At 35.6% G+C, this 22,383-nt stretch overlaps 1 protein-coding gene across 3 annotated transcripts; it reads right to left on the reverse strand.

Moving 5' to 3' along the window:
* reep2 (receptor accessory protein 2) lies at positions 1 to 21,282 on the reverse strand. Of its 3 annotated transcripts, none has more exons than XM_087280770.1 (8): positions 21,096 to 21,282; positions 19,324 to 19,396; positions 16,402 to 16,478; positions 14,558 to 14,678; positions 14,352 to 14,465; positions 13,289 to 13,436; positions 6,825 to 6,991; positions 1 to 2,216 (listed from the first exon to the last, which is right to left on the reverse strand). In XM_087280770.1, the coding sequence occupies exons 1-8, from the start codon at positions 21,125 to 21,127 to the stop codon at positions 2,145 to 2,147; spliced, it is 804 nt and encodes a 267-aa protein (XP_087136896.1). In that variant the 5' UTR covers positions 21,128 to 21,282; the 3' UTR covers positions 1 to 2,144.
* Between the last annotated feature and the right edge of the window lie 1,101 nt (positions 21,283 to 22,383).

Raw genomic sequence — 22,383 nt, forward strand, 5'->3', positions numbered from 1 at the left:
TTCAGGAAGTAATTGCATTTTTATTGAATAATATTTCAAGGTCAGTTAGTACACATGTAGCAGCAGTCTCTTTTTCATTCTTGTAATATATTAAGAGCATTGAGAATTGGCACAAACAATATATTAAGGTTGACTATTCTCTCAGTTCAAATCTGCAAATGCAATAATACCAATTTCCAACACAATGCAGAAAAACAAAGAAAAAGTGAATGTTCAATTTGTCATGTCTCACTCAGCGCAAGCCTTGGCGAATTAAAAGAAAACAAACGTATTGTCATTTCTGATTATGCAAATAAATACCAAAGAAAAGGGGGGGAAAGGAGCGAAAAAAGAAAAGAACAAAGAACAGACTGAGGAGTGAGACTGACAGTCATTTTTGTGTGGGTTGGTGAGCATCAACCACACACATTTAATTAAAAGAAAAACAATCTCAAAGTTTCTTATTTAAAAAAAAAAAGATGAATTACTCAGGAGACTAAGACACAGAAAAATGTCATGTCGCCAATCAGCAACACTGAATTATTGATCATGATGATTCAAGTCAGCATTGTGTTATGACAGATCTGTCATTTCTAATCCGCGTGTTTCTACAGAAACATCCATCTGCTATAAACTACACGTGTGAGTGTCTAAACAAGGACTGACATATGATTTGCACTGTTTAATTAAACTATAAAATGATCAAAAGTCCTTCTCAAACAAAAGAAAAAAAGGCAGAGAGAAGACAAAACATCGTAAATTAAAACCACACAAATATGCACAAATAACACTTTTTACAACAAAAATTAACATTTCTGTACATCCTATCCTACAAAATGACATATTATATGTAAACATGAACTTAAAAAGCCTATCAGAGTAAGGCAGACTTTGTACAGTCAATAGTATTATACAAATTAACATTTATTCGGGTATATTTCGGCTAATTAACCAACGGATTTAAACCTATTCTCCATCTGCAAGTATTCTTGTACTGTTTTGCTGTACAGCAGCGCCACCTATCGGCTCTTAATAACGCTGCATGTTATAATGCCATAACAGCTGAAGTCAAGATCAGCACCAAATACCAAATCCAAACACATCGGTCCACATGTGGATTTAGGACTACATGCAGTTTCAAGAGAACGAATAGGGGGAGGTCTTAAAAAATACGTTGGCCCGAAAACCGTCTGGTGTATTTTAAAAATAATTTCCACTTCTGAGGGCTGATCATTTTGCCCACAATGAACCATCTGTTAACTCCCAACTGCTCAGTGCATCATTAAAAAAAAATGTTATGGATTGGAGTTCGACAAGCAAAATGCGTCAATAAAATGAATAGTTGGCTGCACTGAAACGATTGACTTTCTATAAAAAAAAAAAAAATAAAAAAAAAAAGAGTGAATCTTCAGAGATCAAACTTGAGTGACAAATTTTGCTTTCATCTTGCACCCTTCCAAAACAACGACCTGGCATTTTTAAAATAATACTTCCAAAATGTGTAACATCCCACTAGACGGGTGTTAAATTAGAACCAGAAAAGCGTACGCACGCCGAACAGCTCTGGACAAACGCACCAATAACAGCAAGAGCATAGAAGATCCTGAAGCTTCTAGTAGACGTCTGACCTCTGAGATCATGAATATTCACGACAAATCTCAGAACGTACAATGACCCAGAATGAGAACAGAACAGCTCAGAGCGACAGCAGACATCTCTACGGACCCTGTACTTGTGTTGTAAATCAAGTCTGTTTCTAATTCATTTAATAGCCCAGCTTTTCTGCTCCCGTTTCTCCCTCATCCCATAGTGTGTGTCCTACATGCTAAAAAAAGTGAACTGGCCTCTATTAGGGAAAACAGGGATGGACTGAAGTGATGATGTATGATTATGTGCAGGCACTGCTTCCAGATCTCAGGCTTTGCACACTAATATTAAGGCCTACAGAGATGTCGCAGAAACACTGCTGTTATTACATGGAAAATGAATGTATGTAGCCTGATGTCTAAACTTACTCACCGCATCAAACCGAAATAAAAACAGCCTCAGGCGATGGATGTCAGTACACATCATTAAAAGCAAACAGCATGAATGGTTGGGTGTTAATAATATGGTAAAGCTTGTGAATGTTTGTGTTGTCCAAGAATTGGTGAGCACCGTGTGGCTCATGGTGATTCAGCAACGTTGTTAGCCGTGGTGGTTTTCTTTTTTGGAGCTTTCTTCACTGTCTTGGTGGTCTGCTGGGGAAGACATCGGGACAAAACACAAGAAGAAAAAAATAAGTGTACAATTAATAGAGCTTTCACTTTTCCAGGATTCTCAGCAGTGGAAGTTGTCTCAGAGTGTCGTGAAGAGTATCATGAACACATTTGCATTTCAGTTTGCTCAAATAACAAAAGAAAACTCCATGATAACTTTCACAACTTTCAGAAACAATTTTTTAAAATTGTCTGAGACTGATAATGGCAGCCAGGAGGGAGAACAAAATTTGACTGTCCCATCAATAGAGCCTGTATAATGTCCTGTTTCCACTAAGTGGTACAGTTTGGGTCGAAACGGGTCACCTTTATCAAGCTTGAATTTCCACTGCCAAAAGGGTACCATTGGGCATAGTGTGCAACAAAGTTTCAGTCAACGTCATTCTAATTCAAGGAAATGTCAAAGTAAAGCTGAACGGGTTGTTCGCATATCATATGAGAAGGACTTCTCACAAAACAGATGCTTTAAACATAAATAATTGTGTATAAATGTTCATTAATAACTTTTCTATGAACATTATTTGATTATAACTGCAAATCAGTGATGTGCGAAATAGCCTACTGCATGGCCTGCAATTGTGTAAAGTAAATAAATGCAGCATGTATGAACACATACAGACACTTACAGTCAACCATATGTAATCAATTACAGATAAACAACACACAGCATACATTTAGTCCTTATTTGAGTGCAAACCTCTCATCTGTATCTTCACCAACACATGTAACCTCTTGTTAGAAAGTAATTCCGTCATTCAGAGTTTATAATGGTCCAGAAGGCGATGATTACAGTTAAACGTGGCAGGTTGGTCATCTTTTAGGTTGCTGAAAGAATCATTTGCTCCTTTGTTTTTTTCAGGATTCTCCTTTGACAAACGCGAGAGTGACGCAAAACAGATTCTGAAAGGATCGCAAACCACACACACTTGTTATCATCAGCTCAATAAGTTTGTTATTTCAAATAAAGATGTGTGACAAAGCGAACCTGTTCGCGCTTTAGACAGGCCTGTAAACAACTACGGGACACAGGGTCAATTCTGTTCTTTTTTTTGGCTTTGTGGCTGTTCATCAAAAAGACGACAATGTTTGTTTAAACTCAGGTCAACCATGGCTTGTTATTATATGTATATATTATTACGGTGTAATGTCTCTGCCATGTATTTAAAAATGACGCTTCATTTGTTTTCAATCTCCTGGCTTTTGGACGCGTTAGTGACGTATCTCTGTAAACAAATAGCTGCACGCCTTGCTCTACCTTTTGGTACCCTTTTGTTATTCTAGGTAGCCTTTCAAAAGGGTACCCAAATAGTGGTATAATACGGTTTGCTTTTTAATACCTTTTGATAGTAGAAAAAGACAAAACCATACCAAACTGTACCGTACCACTCGGTGGAAACGGGCCATTAGAAACACCTTGCATAAGCATTAACTAACGTTTTTGCGATTCAATTTAAAAAGTTGATAATACGAAGTATAGCTTTATAAATAGGCATACTTTTATTTATTTAAATACTAAAAACTTAAGCATGGCATTTAATATGTTGACTGCTGAAACCAGTTGTGAAAGGGTCTAATACCACATTAATTTATGGTTATAATGTTATAAGGTTCAAAGGTTATAACAGACTGCAGTGCATTCAGAAATTAATCAGACACCTTCATTCTGTTTATTTAGAACATTAAAGTGCAACCATGGAAGCAAACATCCATTGCATGTCAAAATATGAAGCACAGACCAAGCATTTTTTTTTTTTTTTGTTTCACTGGGTTTACTTTGGAAATGCAAATTTGCACACTGAGAAATCAGGTGTGGGGAAACTGTTTTGTGGGGACTGTGGGGAAACTGCTATTCATGCAAATTCCAGACAACATGGATTCCTACTAAAGTGACTGGAGTTCACTGAAAAACAGTTAATTTGACCACACCTTTATGTTAATGCAGAATGACAATTCGGACTGTGTGAAACAATGGCCAGGTTCAGTGGGCAAACTAAGTAGTTGCATGTTTGGTTAGAAAAATCAAGCTGCATGCATTTAAAAAACAAAATTACTTTAAGCTTTAACTAGGGCTGGGCGATATTGCAAAAAAAAAAATTTACACAATATCATGTTTCATATGATTCAGTATCGATAATTATTGAATATTTTTTTAGCAGTCCATTTAGGTTTATTAGGATTTTTTTAACCACTTTATTTTAATTTACCAACATCACCAAGGCAAATAGTTTTTATAGTCAAAAACAAAAATATCTGATTTCTTCATTATAAAATAAATATAAGTGTTAAGGAGACTCTTAAATTTGATAAATAAATTATTACAAAGGGGGTGCAATGGTAAAGTGTAATTGCTGAAAAATCAAAGCAAACTTTAAAGGTCTGAATAATAAAAAGATACAGTAAACCTCAAACTCTGTAAAAAAAATTATGATAATCAAAACTGAGCTTTCAAGTAAAGGAACCAATTATCATTATTAAAATACATATTGCATTGCAACATTACAAATTGTAAAGTTGGATGACTACATTAACACTGTGCAAAACAAAAGCCTACAGACGGGGTGCTATTGGCTGGGATGCACAAGAAAAATCTAAAAGCCACTCTGGCGACATCCTTGCATCTTTTTTTATTTACAAGATGCACTGCTGCTTGTCACAGAACAAAAGTAAAAATCACTGTAGTGTTTGGATGCACCATGTTCGTCTAAGGTAATTAGTCTAGTTAAGTATACTCCATAAAAAGTGTAAAGCATATAGTTTTACTTTCATGAAACGCAGAGCACACACAACATTATGAAAAGTTAAAATGTTTTCAACCAGGTGCGCCTAGAAAATGAGAGCGTCATGTATGTGCCACTTGGACAACATGTGCGCGTCGCTCCCATATGCACGTCATGCAAGTGGTGCACCTCCATTGGAAATGACAAATTTACACCTTAAGCTTATTGGCATTGCTTCCAAGGCGCGTGCTCAGCAGCCACATTTTAATAACTATAGCCTTCATATATATATATATATATATATATATATATATATATATATATATATATATATATATATATATATATATATATATATATATATATATATATATATATATATAAATATATATATATTTATTTATTTATATATTTTTTTTTAAATAGACATAGACAATGGTGTTCAGTCATTAAATACGATACCTTTTTTAATTCGCCCAGCCCTAGCTTTAACACACTACTTAGTTGTCGATGTATTCACTATCAAAGGATCTTTTTTTTTTTTTTTTTTCACTACACCTTTTAATACGGTCTGTCATGTTAGATGAGAACTGTCTGTCCATGGAAAATCATTATCAGGTCTCTGGTTTAGAATGGAGTATGATGAGCAGTAACTCTGTGGTTGTCCCAGCAGCTCTTGTATTTTCTTGCCTATGTGCTTAAGTGCATTATCCTGTGAAAAGGAGAGCCTTTGGCACAATATTGGGGTATTAAGGATATTCCTGTAATTAACTGCATTTAGCTTTCCTATTACCCTGACCAGTCCCTTTGGTCCCTGAAGGTGAAAAACAAAGCCACACCATACATCACCACTAAAATAGTACAGCTCTGGTTTCCCTGCAGATTTGATGTTTGTAATGAAGTTTAATCAGACCACATAATCTGAGATTCCTTTAGTTGCTTTTGTTACATATTTCACATGTCTTCACTGAGGAGAAGCAGCTTTCTGGTAATCTGCCATAAAGATCAGATTGGGGAAGTAAATCAATGATGGCTGTCCTTCAGCAAGTTTTTCCACCCATATCCACATATCTCTGGAGCTCAACAACACCCACTGCAGGTTGGTCACTTCTCATACCAAGGGCAGGCAACTGTATTCAAGTGGTGCTCGCTGCAGAGCCATTTGAGGAGAGCTGAGCTCCAGCGAGGGGGAGCTTAAGCTTGAGCTCCACCTTTTTTGCACTTCTTCTACGAGTGATGTCACTGGGGGTAGGGTTAGGGGTGGGGTTGGTGTACGCATTAAAACAGCTTACAGGAGGAGGAGCGACAGCTCATGCTCCCCCTCGCTGGAGCTCAGCTCTCCTCAAATGGCTCTGCAGCGAGCACCCTCTCACTGTATTTAAGTTAAGAATCTGCATTACTCCAATTTTGTATTTTGTGTACAACTTAAAATGACCAAATCAGACACCCAATGGTTAAGTGGACTTAAAAGATGTGTGCACTGTGGCCTTTTTTTTTAAACCACCAAAAATTCACATGAAAAATATCAATTTGTGACAGGACCACTGTAGGATGCAAGTATATAATGATGTGGGGGGAAAAGCTCATTTAAAGCATTTACGGATAAGGCGACACCATAAAAAGTAAAAAAAAAAAAAAAAAAAAAAAAGAAAGAAAGAGGTCTGAAAGCTTTCTGAATGCACTGTCTTTGTCTGCATTATCAGTGTCAAACATCATAAACAACCATATCAAGCTCTTAATCATTTGGCAGATGAGCAATAAACATTTGAGTAATTTTCGATTTTTCATATTTCAGAAACAAAGTGTGTCTATAAGCAAAAGAACTTATAAAAAAAGAAGGCAGTGGACAAACATGAACTAAATCATGTACCTCTGTCTTAGCAGCAGCTGGTTTCTTGGCTGCCCTGGTGATTGCGATGCGTTTGGGGGCTTTATCAGCTGCATCCTCATCTGAATGCTCAGTCCTGCTATCTGACTGATCATCAGAGCGAGAGCTGTGCTGTGACTCAGTGTCCGCTGGTACGGGTGTGGCACGTACTGAGGAAAACAAGAATGATGGATACAGTTTAGACATCAGAATACCCTTCATCCATCCAACAAGTTGATGTTTGGTTTTTAATAGTTGGAGGCAAATTATTTGAAGAGTCAGATTATGAGATGGTCTTTCAAGACATTCCTCCAAAAAAATTAAGCTTTTTTTATGCATTCCCTCTGCATGTAGTTTATATACTCAAACATGTTCATCTTACTGCAAATGCATAGACAATAATAAAAGCTCAGTGGCTTGATAAAGAAACCACAATAATATCCCCTATTCTATTCTATGTATTGTCTACGTCTACTTAATGGCTTGTAGTATGTACCAGTACTGAAGATGGATAAATACACTGATGGCCCAAACTTTACATGTCATAGGTAAAGCAAATTTTGATGATAATGTCCTAGCAAGGAACACTACACTTTTTAAAAATACTCATTTTACCAGTCCCCTAGAGGTAAACTGTTGAGTTTACCATGTTTAATCCATTCAGCCAATCTCTAGTCTTATTGAATTAGATTAAACAATTGGCATTTCACTCACATGACCTGTCAATATTCCCATTTAAAGCTTGACTCTTCTGTTGCTGCATCATGTATGAAGCACGCTACCTGTGCAAGCAGATGCTGCGTAATATCATTGAACTTGCTCCAACCATGGTATGGCAGCAAAGTTCCTTATATATTACTCCAGAATGAGTATAGTTCCTAGTCCTATTGTCTATCGGTCTACAACACAATATATCTACAGTACAGAAAAGTCAAGCTTAAAATAGGACAATTAATCAACTCTTTGGCCCTTTCTAGCGAGATGCTAATTGTTTATGCTCATTTATGCTTAACGAAGCTGAAATTTCTCCCGCAAGACTTGGAAATCGGCTAAATGGATTCAAAAACTCAACTGTTTAACTCTAGAGGACTATAAAATTATAGTTCTTCATAAAGTGGAGTGTTTCTTTTATAAGGCATGGGTAGATTAGGCTGCAAGCCAACCATGAATTCTCATAATAAGTGTGTTGGATATTAGAGAAATGGGCAGGAATAAAGAGGAGTAAACTTGACTATGCCAGTTTGTTATGGCTTAGCAACTAAGTAATGATTAATATTGCCTGTTCATCCTTTGAAAGCAACTTTGACACAATCTGCATTGCATCAAGTGCTTTAAAAGAAAAAGGTATATTGAATCCATACTGCCACAACACACAGGTGTGAGTAACAAGAATTTTGCTGTGTGTTACTATAATATGGCCTTGTTTGTTACGTATACAGTTTAAAGTCAAAATTCGTAGCCATCCTGTATATTTCCCCCCAATTTCTGTTTAACTGAAAGAAGATTTTTTTCAGCACATTTCTAAACATAATAGTTTAAAAAAAAAGTTATTTCTAATAACAGATTTATTTTATCTTTGCCATGATGACATAATATTTTACTACATATCTGAATGTTTGTTCTGTAAACAATGGTAAAAAAAATATATATAATTTGGAATATGTTATAAATAATATATTTTTTATATTTCTATATACAAAAACTAAAAGGGGGCTAATAATGTCCTTAAAATTGTTTTAAAACAAAATTTAAAACTCCTTTTATTCTAGCCAAAATAAAAAAGGCTTTCTTCAGAAGAAAAAATATCATAAGAAATATTGTGAAATTCCTTGGTTAATAATTTCAGCTGCATATTAAAATATACAAAGCATTTTTTTTGTAACCCAAATGACCCATACCATTTGAAAATAATTCACAGCTTCTATTATTTTAAAATGCAAAACCATTACCAATTAACAGAAGTAGACATTTCTTGCAAGTCTTGATTTCAGTACACCTGATTACAGGGCGTTTCAAAGAGAGGGTTAAAAATTGGATAGAAAATAAGTGCAGAGGTCATGTGAGGGAAATGGATCCACTACATCAAACCATAGCATGAAATTTTCCCTGGTAGTGTGAAAAATGGCTCTCGGGTATTTCATTGTGATGAGACTCTCTTTGGCATTTAAAGCTTGCCAGACCTCATTCACAGCCTAAAACACAAAGACTATTTTAGAAAAGCCTTTTGCTTGTCCATTCACAATGCATCTTCAACGCTCCGTAATTCAATGAAGGCTCTCAGTGAGCTAACAGAATCAATATACATCTAATTATTAATATCATCACCTCTGAACCATTCTTCATTCATGTTCACTGTAAAGCCTCACACAAGGGCCATGAACTTCAAGTAGCATGACGTCACTGTGTGTGAAGAGGCTAAACTACTAGAATGAGTGCCGAAATTCATCCAACAACTGAAAAACAATGTGCAGTTGTGCATGAACAAACTCCTGCAGACTGACCTCCTTGCTCTTGTCCAGTAGGCAGCTGAATCACATGCTGGTCACATCAGCATCAGCATTATAAACAGGCTGAGACAAAGGCAGCCTGCAGAGCGGCTTTCAATGAGTCAGCAAATACGCACACTCACACACACACACTCACACTCACAGACTCACACACACACACACACTCACTCACTCACACACACTCACACACACTCACACACACTCACACACACTCACACACACTCACACACACTCACACACACTCACACACACTCACACACACACACACACTGTGTATGTGTGTGTTTGAACCAAGGTTATTTTAAAAAATGAAAACTAAATCTATTGATTAAAAAAAAAAAAACTGTTAACTGAAACTTACTAAAATTACTTTTTTTTTCAAATTCACAAAATATAAACTAAATAAAACTCAAAAGTCACTGAATATCTTTCCTAAAATAATTTTTAGCACAAATAATAAATAGCTTTCAGAATCAATAAATTCATATTCTGTAGCCGAAAATCTGACCATCGGCTGTTTAGAGAAATACCTGTAGATAGCGCTTAAACAGTCACACATTTTTTTAAAATAAAAAAACGTATATATATATATATATATATATATATATATATATATATATATATATATATATATATATATATATATATATATATATATATATATATATATATATATAGGTGTCAAAATTAAATGTTTCAATTATTTCGGTTAATTGACAATTCGGTATCGGTTCAGTAATGGGTCATAATTGGTTATCACATACTAATGTCATTTATCTAATATACACTATATTGCATTAGTGTACTATGGCAAGGGAGACAAGTTTGAGTAATTGAAATGCTCCAACGATTAAAAATAAAAGCAGAAACTCTGCACAATTAACTGTGCATTTGCTGTATAGTTTTTTACTGATACTGGCGCATGCCTGCAGAGTGAGTTTTCTCCTACGCATCCATCATAAATTAGCTGTGATGGCCACTGCCGTTTGTCAGTGTCACTTATCGGTGAACAGCACTAGAGTGTAGAGCCAATCGTGGCCCTTTCTGTTGAACACTTGACCCATCATAGGGGTGCATAGATATATACACTAGATGTCGCCTGGCCTATTGCTGTCTATTGGACGGAATGCGTCAATAGCGCCGCCATCTTGCTACAGGGTAGCGCTCCTTTGAAATGAATGCGGGACCAAGGTAAAGTGGAGGACTGTGGCCTTGCAAAGCCAGAGATATACACATATACACATATATCTATGATCGGGAGTTTTCCTGGATGTTAGTATGTAATTTTATTTTTCTAATTACGAAAATTATAATTTTACATCACTTTTCTACATTGATGGATCAGTGACCGCACGGGCATTACTGACAAAAAGCTTGTGTTTGTGTGTATAGAAATGTACTATTCACCCTCCCTGTTAAATTTAATCTAATCCGTGTCCTGAAACACACCTCCTCTTCTGCTTTCACTTCTCATACTGACGGAGGGAGCGATTCGTTTGTGAATGAATCCCCCGAACGACTCTTTCACTAACGTTAGCCGACAATAATACAAGTTTCTGGCAGCGCAGCATCTCGTTGTCATATTTCTTTTGCATTGTTTGCTGATTTTATTCAACAAAACTAGCATAAGCCGAGTGTTTAGTGCGAGTTGGAGCTGCTTTGCCGTATGGTGAATGCAGTAGGTGACTGTTATCATCAATAACGTTACCTGATTAGCACAAAAGTTCAGAACAGAAAAAAACAGAAAAAAACATAATATTACCTATGAAATGTTCTGCCTTTGTGCTTTGTTTTCTTTGTTTGCACGTTTCTACACCCGTAGACAGCGCTAAAGTCCCGCATCTTCACGTAATAATACTGTCTTGACTAGTGCGGTTGAATGACATTTGTCCTAGGAGCACTGTACCAATGTGGCGGCGCTATTGACGCATGCTCAGGGTCCCTATGCGATATCTAGTGTATATATCTATGATAGGGGTGTAGGAACTCGCTCGACAATGCTGACAAAGCGATATTTACATTTGTTTATTTGCTATAAATGCTCATGTTGTTCTGTGCATGTACTTGAGTTTTTAAAGGTACACTACTTATATCTAACAGCTATAAAAGGACAAATTTATATTACAAATAATAAATAAATATATTTGTACATTTTACTACTAGAATTGTTGTGCTGTGACGTAAAATATAAAATTGTGTATGTAAAGCATTGTCAATGCACTGTATTATCGAATTGAATAGGATTGATGACATGATTATCATAACCGAACCCGTGAGACCAGTGTAGGTTCACACTAAGGTTGGGTTAATAGACGATGCCATTGTCCATCGCCGATACTGGGCCAGCATCACGATCCTCCGCCCTGCCCATCACAGCAGCTACCAGCTCGCGAAAACACACTATTAGGCCGTTTACACGTTTTATAATGGCATTTTAGAATAAAAAAATGATCCACGTCCACGATGGCGTTTCACCTAGCATTTTCTGAACCAATCTCAGTCCACACTATACTGCTGTAAACGCACATCACTTGACCACACACACAGACACTGTTATACGCTGCATTGTATGCACACGTCTGAGCTCCAGGCAGTCAGCAGGTGCGTTAAGCACAAAACCCCAGAGAGCAGTGCACGTCGGACAGTTTATCAAGGATGTACCGCTGGATTGCGTCTCACTATAGTTGTTAAACGTATTATTTAATCTCATCTCTATCTAACGACTCAGTCTTTTGAATCTATCAGGTAACATGTCACAGCATCAGTTCACTACTTCAATCTTTCGCTTTCATGCTTGTACTCAGTCAATTTAGCGAAAACCTCAGATACTGTTTGCTCAGATACAGATTAATGGCTGCTGTTGCACCTTTTTTACCAACCAAGTTTGTGGACGCCATTATAATGACACAGATCACTCTGCTTTTCATGCCCGAGTCCTGCGGAAAAAGTGATTGAGGGGTGGTGACTTGTGTGTAACTTCTCTTTTTTATGTATTTATAACTTGGTTATGGGTAAAGCAAAGACCATGCGGGTCAGGTAGTTGAAACGGTAGGCTACAAATAATTAATTATAATTAATTAAGTTTACACCTCTAATATACATGTAACAGACGAACAATGCTGGAGGCCATGGTCTTTAGCCTCTTTGTTAGAGCAACTGACTCCCATACAAAGAATTGCCAGTTCGATTTTAGCTCAGCACGGGTTGGGTACAGTAGGACCAGTGGGGGTGGGGGCACCTGGATGGGAATGAGGTTTAGGGGGCTGAGTGCAACGAAGGCCAGCTAGCTAAGTACTATGCATATTATATGGCCATTAATATAAGGAATATTTTCTGAATAACTAAATTTTTACTTCTATTCATTAAGCAAAATTTGTAAGGTTTTGCGTTCAGTGTTTGTTCAAACAACTATATTATTACTTGATGTAAGAGGTACAAACACTAAACTTTGCTACACTAGATGTGTTGTTTACTCTGCTAAACTAATGACTAAATCTAAAAGTCACGTTAAATAAACAAAAACTAAATACAAATGTGTTCAGAAGATTAAAGCTAAAAAAAAAGAAATTAAATTTACAGCACCTTCAAATGTTGTATTTAAAAAAAATAATAATAATTTAAAACATTTCCTAACATAACATAAAATAATTAAAAAGAATAACCTTGTGTACTAAGCAAAACTATAATAATCTTGGTTTGAACAGGAAAAGCCGTTATAAAAATGACCTGTATTAAAAAGTAATATTTACTAAAGTTATCTGTCGCTATGGTTACAGGCATTAAAGCAGTGGATTTACTAGTGTTACACGTCAGCATTTTTCAATCCATCTGTCTGCTCTTGTATGTACAGGATTAAATTTAGGGAGTCACACTCGTTACGCCTGTTGAAACCAAACAATGACCAAGTGAACATACTTTACTGACCACACAAACACATTGAGGAGGACAGCAGCACTTTACCTGTGCGAGTTGCTGTTTTAGCACGAGGTAGCGTGGCTGCAGTGTGCGTGTCATCTCCTCCGTCCAGCTGCAGCTCATCTTCATTCTGAATCAGAGTCAGATCCTGCATGCTGAAGCTGCGCAGCTTCTCTGATAACACACCCTGACCCTGTAATTCATTAACACAAGACAGACATTACAAAATCGCATATTCTTATTCAGGATGCACCATTTTACTGCATTTGTACATGTGACACAGTTGTTTGCTCACGAGTTTCAATAAAGGACAATTATTGAAAAGTGGCTCTGCCATACTGACCTAAAAATATTCACAGAAACATCTTACTACTAGCCCCTACAGATCCAAATAATCTATGCTTTAAGTCCTGCCAGATCAGTAGTTCAACATTTTAATCCCCTGGCCTATATTTAATTTTTTTTAAGTATATTAAATTTTCTGGCATTCTTATTTCATAAAATAATGTATAATTACTGTTTAACCTTCAAAATTTTGTCAGGACAGGTTTTCTTTTTATTAATTATTATATCTTAATACTTTTATTTAGCAAAGATGCATTAAATTGACCAAAAAGTGACAACAAAAATCGTTCATAATATTGTCAAGATTTATATTTTAAGCAAACGCTGTTCTTTTAAACTTTTGTAAAGCAATTCTGATATTGGCTTCATTAAAAACATGATAATAATCAGCAATTCAGTTTAAAATCCATCCATGTATTAGAATGATTTCTGAAGGTTTGTGTGACAATGAAAATTGTATTGGATTCTGAAAATTGAGCTTTGCAAACACAAACAAACATTACATTTACAATTACATATACAATTCTAGAAATATTTCACAGTTTTACTCAAATCAAACTAATTCGACATTGTTGAATACAAGAAACTTATTTTAAATAGATTTGTTAAAAACCTTACAAACCCAAAAATAAAAATGTTTTCAGTATATTTCAATAAAATGAAAGGGATAATTCCAAAAATATAAATACATTTAATATTTATATAAAAGTGTTGATCCCTGACTTACAACACAACGAAACAAGCACAAAAACAATGATTTCACCTTTGTGGCAGCTGTGACTGCTGCAGTAGCTGCAATGTTGAGTCCTCTCCTCCCAAACCGCATCATGGTATCATAACTGCGGTCTTTAGCTTGAGTTATGTACTCATCAATTTCCTGCAACAAACATATGCATCATGCAAAACAAATGATTGGTGGAGATTGGTGGAGATTTCAGGAAACCTGTTTGAAAACAAGATGATGTTTACCCTTTCTTTATTTGACAGCGTGGGATGCACAAACTTGCGGTACAGCACGCTGGAACCCTTTGTGTATGGGGACAAGAGCCAGATAACAAAGGCAATCTTCAGCTCAAAATAAAATGGAAACCTGGGGAAAAAAGGAGGTCAACATATAAACATTACAGTAAGTCAAATTAATAATCTAATTACTAACCATAACATCATGTTTTTGCAGTTTTAATCATGTAATGCGTAAAAGGTGCAGTTTGTAGGATTGACACCTAGTGGTTGAACTAGTTATTGAAGTCCAAATCCAAAATATTGGAGAAAGTTTTTTTTTTTTTTAACTCCACCCCTAGTCCTGTCTGACCCTCATGCAGGTTGCCAGACTGACAACACAAAGGGTGCATGCATATCAAGACCGAGCCTTACAATGCAAGCTGCTCAGATCATTTTTACAATATTTGCGGATTAAAAGAAATCTGAATCTGCGTCTCGTTTCAGAGGCTGCTACCATCCTCTGAAGTTCACATTTTTTGGCTGTGCATGCATTCATTAAGGCAGTCTTCATGACTGAAATTAAATAAGCTGTGTAGTCTGCCAAGGCAGCCCAATATGCCGATGTGTAATTGGGTAAGCTGGCAGTGGGAAGAGTTAAAACACAAAACAAAGACAGACATTTAAACAACGAACGAACTCTAAGAATAATAACTTGACTTGAGCATGTCTTTCAGATAAAGTATGTCCACTTAGCATGCTTCTTAAATATCTGCAAACATATTATGGTATTGTTATGCTTTAGAAGAGTGAAAAAAATACATACAACAAGTTTAAAATATATGTCTGTGAATGTAAAATATCTGTAAAGTAGCAAAGATCACAGTCTTTTTGAAGGGCCGCAGGATTATGATAGGGGGTCGCTTGGTGATTTCCAAAAGTCAAATAAATTTTATTAAACTATTAGAATTGCCATTTTTATCCATAAACCAAATAATAAAAAAAATTAAAGTTATTGTTTGCATTAAAAAGCAACAACATCCAAATAAAAGGCCATCAGCCTTTAAATTTATTTTCATAGGACTGTGTGTTTACATAAGGTTAACAACACAGCAATAGCGTAAGCAGCAGCAGACTGATTTTATAGCACCAGGTTAAACTTTGACACCTTTATATCAAACAAATACATTAAAATAAATACAGGCCACTACTGAACACTGAGGATGATCATGGTGATGGTCTCCAAAATTAAACCAAGAATAGACTTTAAAACATTGTGTCCGATTCCACCAGTCTCACTAGGTAAGGTTAATATTAAAAACTAAACAAATTAATAAATTAATCTATAAAATATAGACTGTGGTTGTTAGATTGTTGCACTTTTTGTGTTGTCAATATGCTTGTGTTTATATAGGCCTACTGTTGTGTGTGCAACATTTGCATGTATATACCTTAGAGGTGGGGGTCGCGAGTCACTGGCATTGTTATTTAGGGGTTCGTGGGCTGAAAAGTTTGAGAACCCCTGATTTATTGAGAAAAGATCAACCCATTATGTGTGTGTGTGTGTGTGTGTGTGTGTGTGTGTGTGTGTGTGTGTGTGTGTGTGTGTGTGTAATATTCCAATGTATATGAAAATTAAGAACATTTGTTGTTGTTGTTTTTTACTTTAATGTTAAATGTATTGCGGAGACATCAAAACAAAATTAAAAACCTTTAAAACAGCATAATGCGATACTTTTCTAAAAATAAAAATTCTAAATTAAAAACCAGCCAAATGTTTTAAACCAAAATTATACTCCATTCAATAAAAATGTTAAAAGTGAAGACAAATATATCTTAAACAGTCAAAATGACATTATTAACAAGTGACTGACCAAGAGAGAAGCATGTCTGTGATGGTCTCGGCTGTGGTAAATAAAGCGAACACTATCCAGTACATCATCCACTTCACCTGAGGATGGAAACACACACATGTTATGATCAAGCACGTGCGTGTATGACATCAGTTCACATGCTCATGCTGAATATAGCCTTGTGCTTTACGCATGAGTGCCTCACTTTAAAAAACCATCATTGCTACTACATTGTCAGTGTGTCTTCATATGCACTGCCAATAACAGTAATAACCAACTGAGCAATTATCAAATTACACATTGTTTGATGGGCATCTTTAGCAGCATATGCATTTATAAATCCTGTTTCACAAAAAAATAAATAAATAAATAAAATGTTTTAAAATGTTACACATTTCTAAATGAATGGAAGGCTGATTAATTTGTAATACAGATGACAGAGATGCTAAAAATGGTGTCTGAGGGAGCAAACTGCTGGCCTAGTGGTTTCTATAGCAACCAGCATCCTGACATCCCAAGACTGATGTGGTTTCCAAAAATAAACAGTGCTCAGCATATACAAGTGTACCCCTCCCAACTCTCTTTAAAATCATATTTGTCATAGGAAGCTATACAATGTTATGTTTGCATATACATTAGATTAGTCAGTACTGAAGCCATATCTGGAGCTTACCCAGCAAAATAACTTAAGATAACGATCCAAAAACTAGTACACTCACATTTATGTTATAAAAAAATATTAAATACAAATAAAAAAAATTTAAAAATTTTGTTAAAATTTTGCAGGTTGTCCTTTTTTTTTTTTTTTTTTGCAACATTTTTCTTGAATTTAATTGTATTATCTTTCAGATTCTAAACATGTATAGTGACTATAAATAATAAGATAAAAATATATCCGTTTAATAAATAGGTTTTGTTTAAATGCATCAAAATACATTGCCTATATTCACTGAGGAATGGATAATAATATTAATTTTCAATTACTCAATTATGCTGAGCACTTAATATACAAAAAAGTCTTTCAAACGAGAACCTATGCTATGATTTGCTACGTAGTATAGTTTAGTAATATGCTAAGCAAATATAACTTGGATTTTCATACATTCATAGCATTTCATATCATGCTATGGGTATAGACCATTTTTTAAAATTTATATTACAAAACGAAAACACTGACTGAATCCTTTTTAAGAACCAGCATAGGGTGTTTTTTCCCAAATACATGTTTTTGTCTCCTGTCAAATAAAACAGCAGACTTCCTCAAATTGCTCACTCTACTGAAAATATGCATTTATTTAATACCCCGCTGTTATTATTATATCACAAAACCTTTTTCACACTTTTAATAGAAATCATTATTTTAATGATTATGTCTTGCTATATGTTTCCTCTCTCACTTACGGTTCAAGTGCACACACTGTGTGATGAAAAGACAATGACAACGCGCACATACGTTGACTTCTTGTAAACAGCTTTGTTGTTTAAATATGACATGAAATGCGATTTAGCGCATTTCTGTAGTGAGTATGTCTCCAACATTTATTAGATTTGCTAGGAATATTTATGAATGTGTCCAATTAGACCTACAGAGCGGCATTAATGCGTCCTGAAGTAAAGTAACTGAAGAAACTGTGTTCATCTTGACTGAAAGCTACATCGTATTTGCTAGCTTTACGCATCATGCACCTGTCAGTCAGTCAATCAGTCAGTCTGCACGGAACCTCAAAGGGTTAAACAGATGCACAGCACTACAGCAGTTACAGAAAAGTTTGAGCTGTTAGAATTCACTTACCTTTTATAAACCATATTAAAAGTGCAAAGATAGATTTCAATATTTCATAAAAATTATGAAACAAGAAGTTTAAAAATAAAACTCCTAATATTAAGGCAAAGTGGGAATCTGAGATTCACAAAAAAAATTGAGGATGAGATTTGGGAAAACTTTCAGAATCTCAGTAGGGGGCCATAACTGGAAAACAAAAAATAGTTTTTTTAAAACACCATTGATGGTGTCAAAATATGTTAACAGTCCACAGTCAGAGTAATGCTGGAGGGGTTGCGGGAATGTAGGTAATCACACACATATAGTTTGGAAATGTCCGAAGGTACTGGTATTTTGGCAAGGGGTAAAGATAGAGATAATGAAAATTATGCAACTACAGCTACCTTTTACACCCCTTTTTTTGTTGCTTGAAGGGTTACCCCATATATATATATATATATATATATATATATATAGAGAGAGAGAGAGAGAGAGAGAGAGAGAGAGAGAGAGAGAGAGAGAGAGAGAGAGAGAGAGAGAGAGAGAGAGAGAGAGAGAGAGAGAGAGAGAGAGAGATAGAGATTAGATAGATACTACATATACTTTTACAAAGTGCAATAATAACTTTAACAATAAATTGGATGAGGCCACACCCTTCAACAATTGCACAGTGGCTAGAAGAACTTTTATATATTTATATAAAGAATATAAGACTGCTCAACTTCAATTGAAATTGGATATTCACCTGTTACTGGATGTTACTGTTACTATAATATTCCAAACTGTATCCTTTGAAATTTGAAAATGATGTATGCGTCTTTGTATATTGTTTTTATTTACTGGTAGTGTTACTTCTTCTTATTTTTTTTAAATAACTGCTGCTGTCACTGACTGTTTTGTTCTGTAAAATATTTTAATGTATAAAAATAAAGTTAAAACTCCATAAAATATTCATAAAGTATGAATGAAGACCTCATCTTCATTCTGCATGTAGAATTTTGTAAAAATAAAAACTAGTATTTATTTTGACTGGCAACTATTAAATATATAGAGAATATTAAATTAATATTCTAAAATGTTTCATATTTTAATTACAATTATTTTAATATGTGGTTTAAAACAATCCAGATTCAATCAGATGGGTTGTCATATTCAAATAAAAACAACAATCAAATACTCACATATTCCTTGACATTTTTCGTCTTCACAGCCTTATATGAGGAATAGGCAGGATAGAGAGTCCCGAAAGCAAGGCTACAGAGAGAAAAGATTCCCATTGAGTCTACATTACTCCCAACAGACACACAATCTCACCACAGCATATAAAATTTCACTTGCACCATTACCTCAACTTAAACTCACTATTACAACACTTAAGAGGCTGCCTATTTCCATTGATGCTAAAGTAGAATAAGTATCCACAAACAAAATCAGACTTTGTGATCAAAGTTACTCAGAGCAAACTTTATTAAAACAAATACCAGCCCTACTGTACACAAACCAGCATGTTTCATGATGCCATTGAAAGCAAACAGCCCATTAAGTGAATCATTTATGAAAGGGAGTTAAAGCGCATGGAGACGGATCTACACACAGAGAGACTAGATTAGATAGATGAGCTGCATGTGGAGCACGCATTTAGACACGTGCTGTCCTACAAACATGCTATTTTAGTGCTGATGTGACAAAATCTGAACGCTGTGCAATGGGAGATCAAATAGAAGATGTCAGGATACCGGACAGACCACACCTAGTGCAGTGCAGACAGTAGTTATCATGAGTGTGTCCCAATTCAATGTTCTATGGCTTAAAAGCATGCACTCTAAAAATACTGTGTTGATTTAACTCAAATTTGGGTAAAATATAGACAAACCTAATTGTTGAGTTTAAAAATGTATATATTTTTAGAAAAATCCAGCAGCTGGTTGTAACTGTTTTACCCAAATTTGAGTTGAAACAACCTAATATTTTTAAAGCATAGTTGCACTTATGATGCACTATACCAAATGTGCACTTGTGTGTAATGCATAATGAAGGATAGCGAGGCAGTCTGGCGCATGGCAGACCACATGCCCACTGTCCCATTTCAGCTCCCATAATGCATCTGCTTGCTACAGTTAAAGCCACAGCGAAGAGCATTCCGTGAGATTCAGCAAAACCATGATAATGATGCTTGATCTTTGTTTCTAATGGCCTAGATCCAGACCAACCAAAGTCATAACAATGAATTCAACCTCTCCCATTTGACTTTGGGATAATGTCCAAGTATTTGATCCCTCAGGAAATTTGTAATCGGAGTTGATGGACTCTGATGAGAATCAAAGTCACTTGACTGTAAATCCCACAACCCACCTGAGACCCAAGCATGAGAAATATGTGAGTCATATGGAACAGATTGGCCTCCTTCACATTACGTAACATTACCAGCATAGACAAATCAGCTGGGCAGGTAGGCTTTTAAAGAAAATCCTTAGAAACCCATTCTTTAACATGCATTATCTCTTGCTTTAAATACTGAAATGTTTGTGACATCATATTCTGTAACTGTTATATGAGCTGATGTGATGGATGTACTGCATGCAGAACATATGGGATGTTTGAAACCTGCCCATTTCTTTTAAAATCAAATATTTCTACATTTCATATTTTACATAGAAGTGTTTGGTAAATTACGTCACAATATCACACCACAGGGCATTTTGCTTCAGGTGAACATCTCACAACAAACAACACAAATGGTGAACCCTCGTCTGGATGAAGTCATCGCTTTGTTTAGCTCATTTACCTTTTTAATGCAAGTAATTTGATTATATTATCTTTAAAAAACCCTGAACTCCAAATGTAAATGATTCAACTTTTAAAAAATAAGCATAAAACGCTATTTTCATTCAAAAGGATCATGTATCCGCAGCAACACACAACGCAAACACGCGCGCGCCGCATAAACACTCACACCACCATCCGCGAAATGATCCACGACACCATCTTGAGCTCAGCAGGACTTTTCCTTATTTTAGTCGATTATTCAACATCTCCATTCCGACCCGACAGGAGTGATGCTGAATAACAGGAGGAATCCCGGTTTATCTTGTGTGTCTGTGTCTCTCAGTACAGCAGTGATGATGACGGGGAGCCGCTGCATATGCGCTCAGTCAGCCCGCGTCTCTTAAAGGGACAGTAACCTCTTTACACCTGCTCCGTTTATCAAAGCAACCTTCATTTATCTATTATACCAGTAGTTCTGAAGTGCATTTAAAATCACACTCACACATTACGTGAAAACCAGCGAGTGTGTTCCAAATAGGCACTATTCTATGCCATTTTGTGGTATAAATAGTGTAAGTTGCACTATCTGCTTAATTTTCACTTTGTGCAATATAAAGTATACATGAAATCAAAATATAGTTTTTTAGATGTTATTTTCAGTCTAAAGTTAGTCTATAAGCTTTTTTTCTCCAGAACAGTGACAAAGTTTGCATTAGGAAGGTGTAAAGCTTGCAATTTGTAGAGATTACGTTTTTTTTTTCTCCTCTCATAATTCAGTTTCTCATTAAATCTTCTGACCAATCAAACGCTCCCTTGTTTCTGACATGTTCCGGCCTCTTTAAGATGCTCTTGCACTTGAGCTTAACTACTCCCACTGGCAGTTTGATAAAAACAAAACGTTATTGGCTGTTTTAAAAAGGTGGAGGAGTTACTCTGTGTCCAGCCCAGTCCTCATGGTTCAGTTCAAATTACATCACACATCAAACAAAACTGTACATTTCACCCTTTAATACCCAGGTCAAGTACATATTCAACTGATAAATAGAAGTGTGGAATGTTGAACACACTTTCCTGCACTAAACGCTGACAGTTTTGATCACATTGCAGAAGTGGAGGGGCTAATGGGGGCTGAGCTGTGGTGGAAAGAGTACTGAAAAATAATACTCAAGTAAAAGTACCATTACTTGACCAAAAATGCAAGTAGAGTAAAAGTATCTGTTGTGAATATTACGAGTAAAAAGAAGCTCTTTTATAAGTTAAGAGTATAGTGAGTGTTAAGCTGTTAAAAGTTGATGCATTTGCATTCAGTTTGTGCAGGATGTAACATTCTGTAGTGCATTTAATGATCCTTCCTTCCTTTAATTGTTTGTGTGTTATGTCCTTCATTCATACATTCGTCTGTTTGTTTCTTCCTTCATTTGTTCACTCCTTTATTCATTCCTTCATTCTTTTGTTCCTTCCTTCATTTGGTTCTT

This window comes from Danio rerio, chromosome 14 (genome assembly GCF_052040795.2).
Source record: "Danio rerio strain M-AB ecotype USA chromosome 14, GRCz13ab, whole genome shotgun sequence".
Taxonomy (NCBI): domain Eukaryota; kingdom Metazoa; phylum Chordata; class Actinopteri; order Cypriniformes; family Danionidae; genus Danio; species Danio rerio.

Bases quoted from the DNA above. Each gene is read 5' to 3' on its own strand.
- reep2 (XM_087280770.1), bottom strand. From the start codon at position 21,127: ATGGTGTCGTGGATCATTTCGCGGATGGTGGT. The intron at 16,479-19,323 runs GTGAGTATTTGA...TTCCATCCTCAG, and splicing joins CGAAAAATGTCAAGGAATAT to GTGAAGTGGATGATGTACTG. The intron at 6,992-13,288 runs GTAAAGTGCTGC...TGTTTTCCTCAG, and splicing joins TAAAACAGCAACTCGCACAG to TACGTGCCACACCCGTACCA.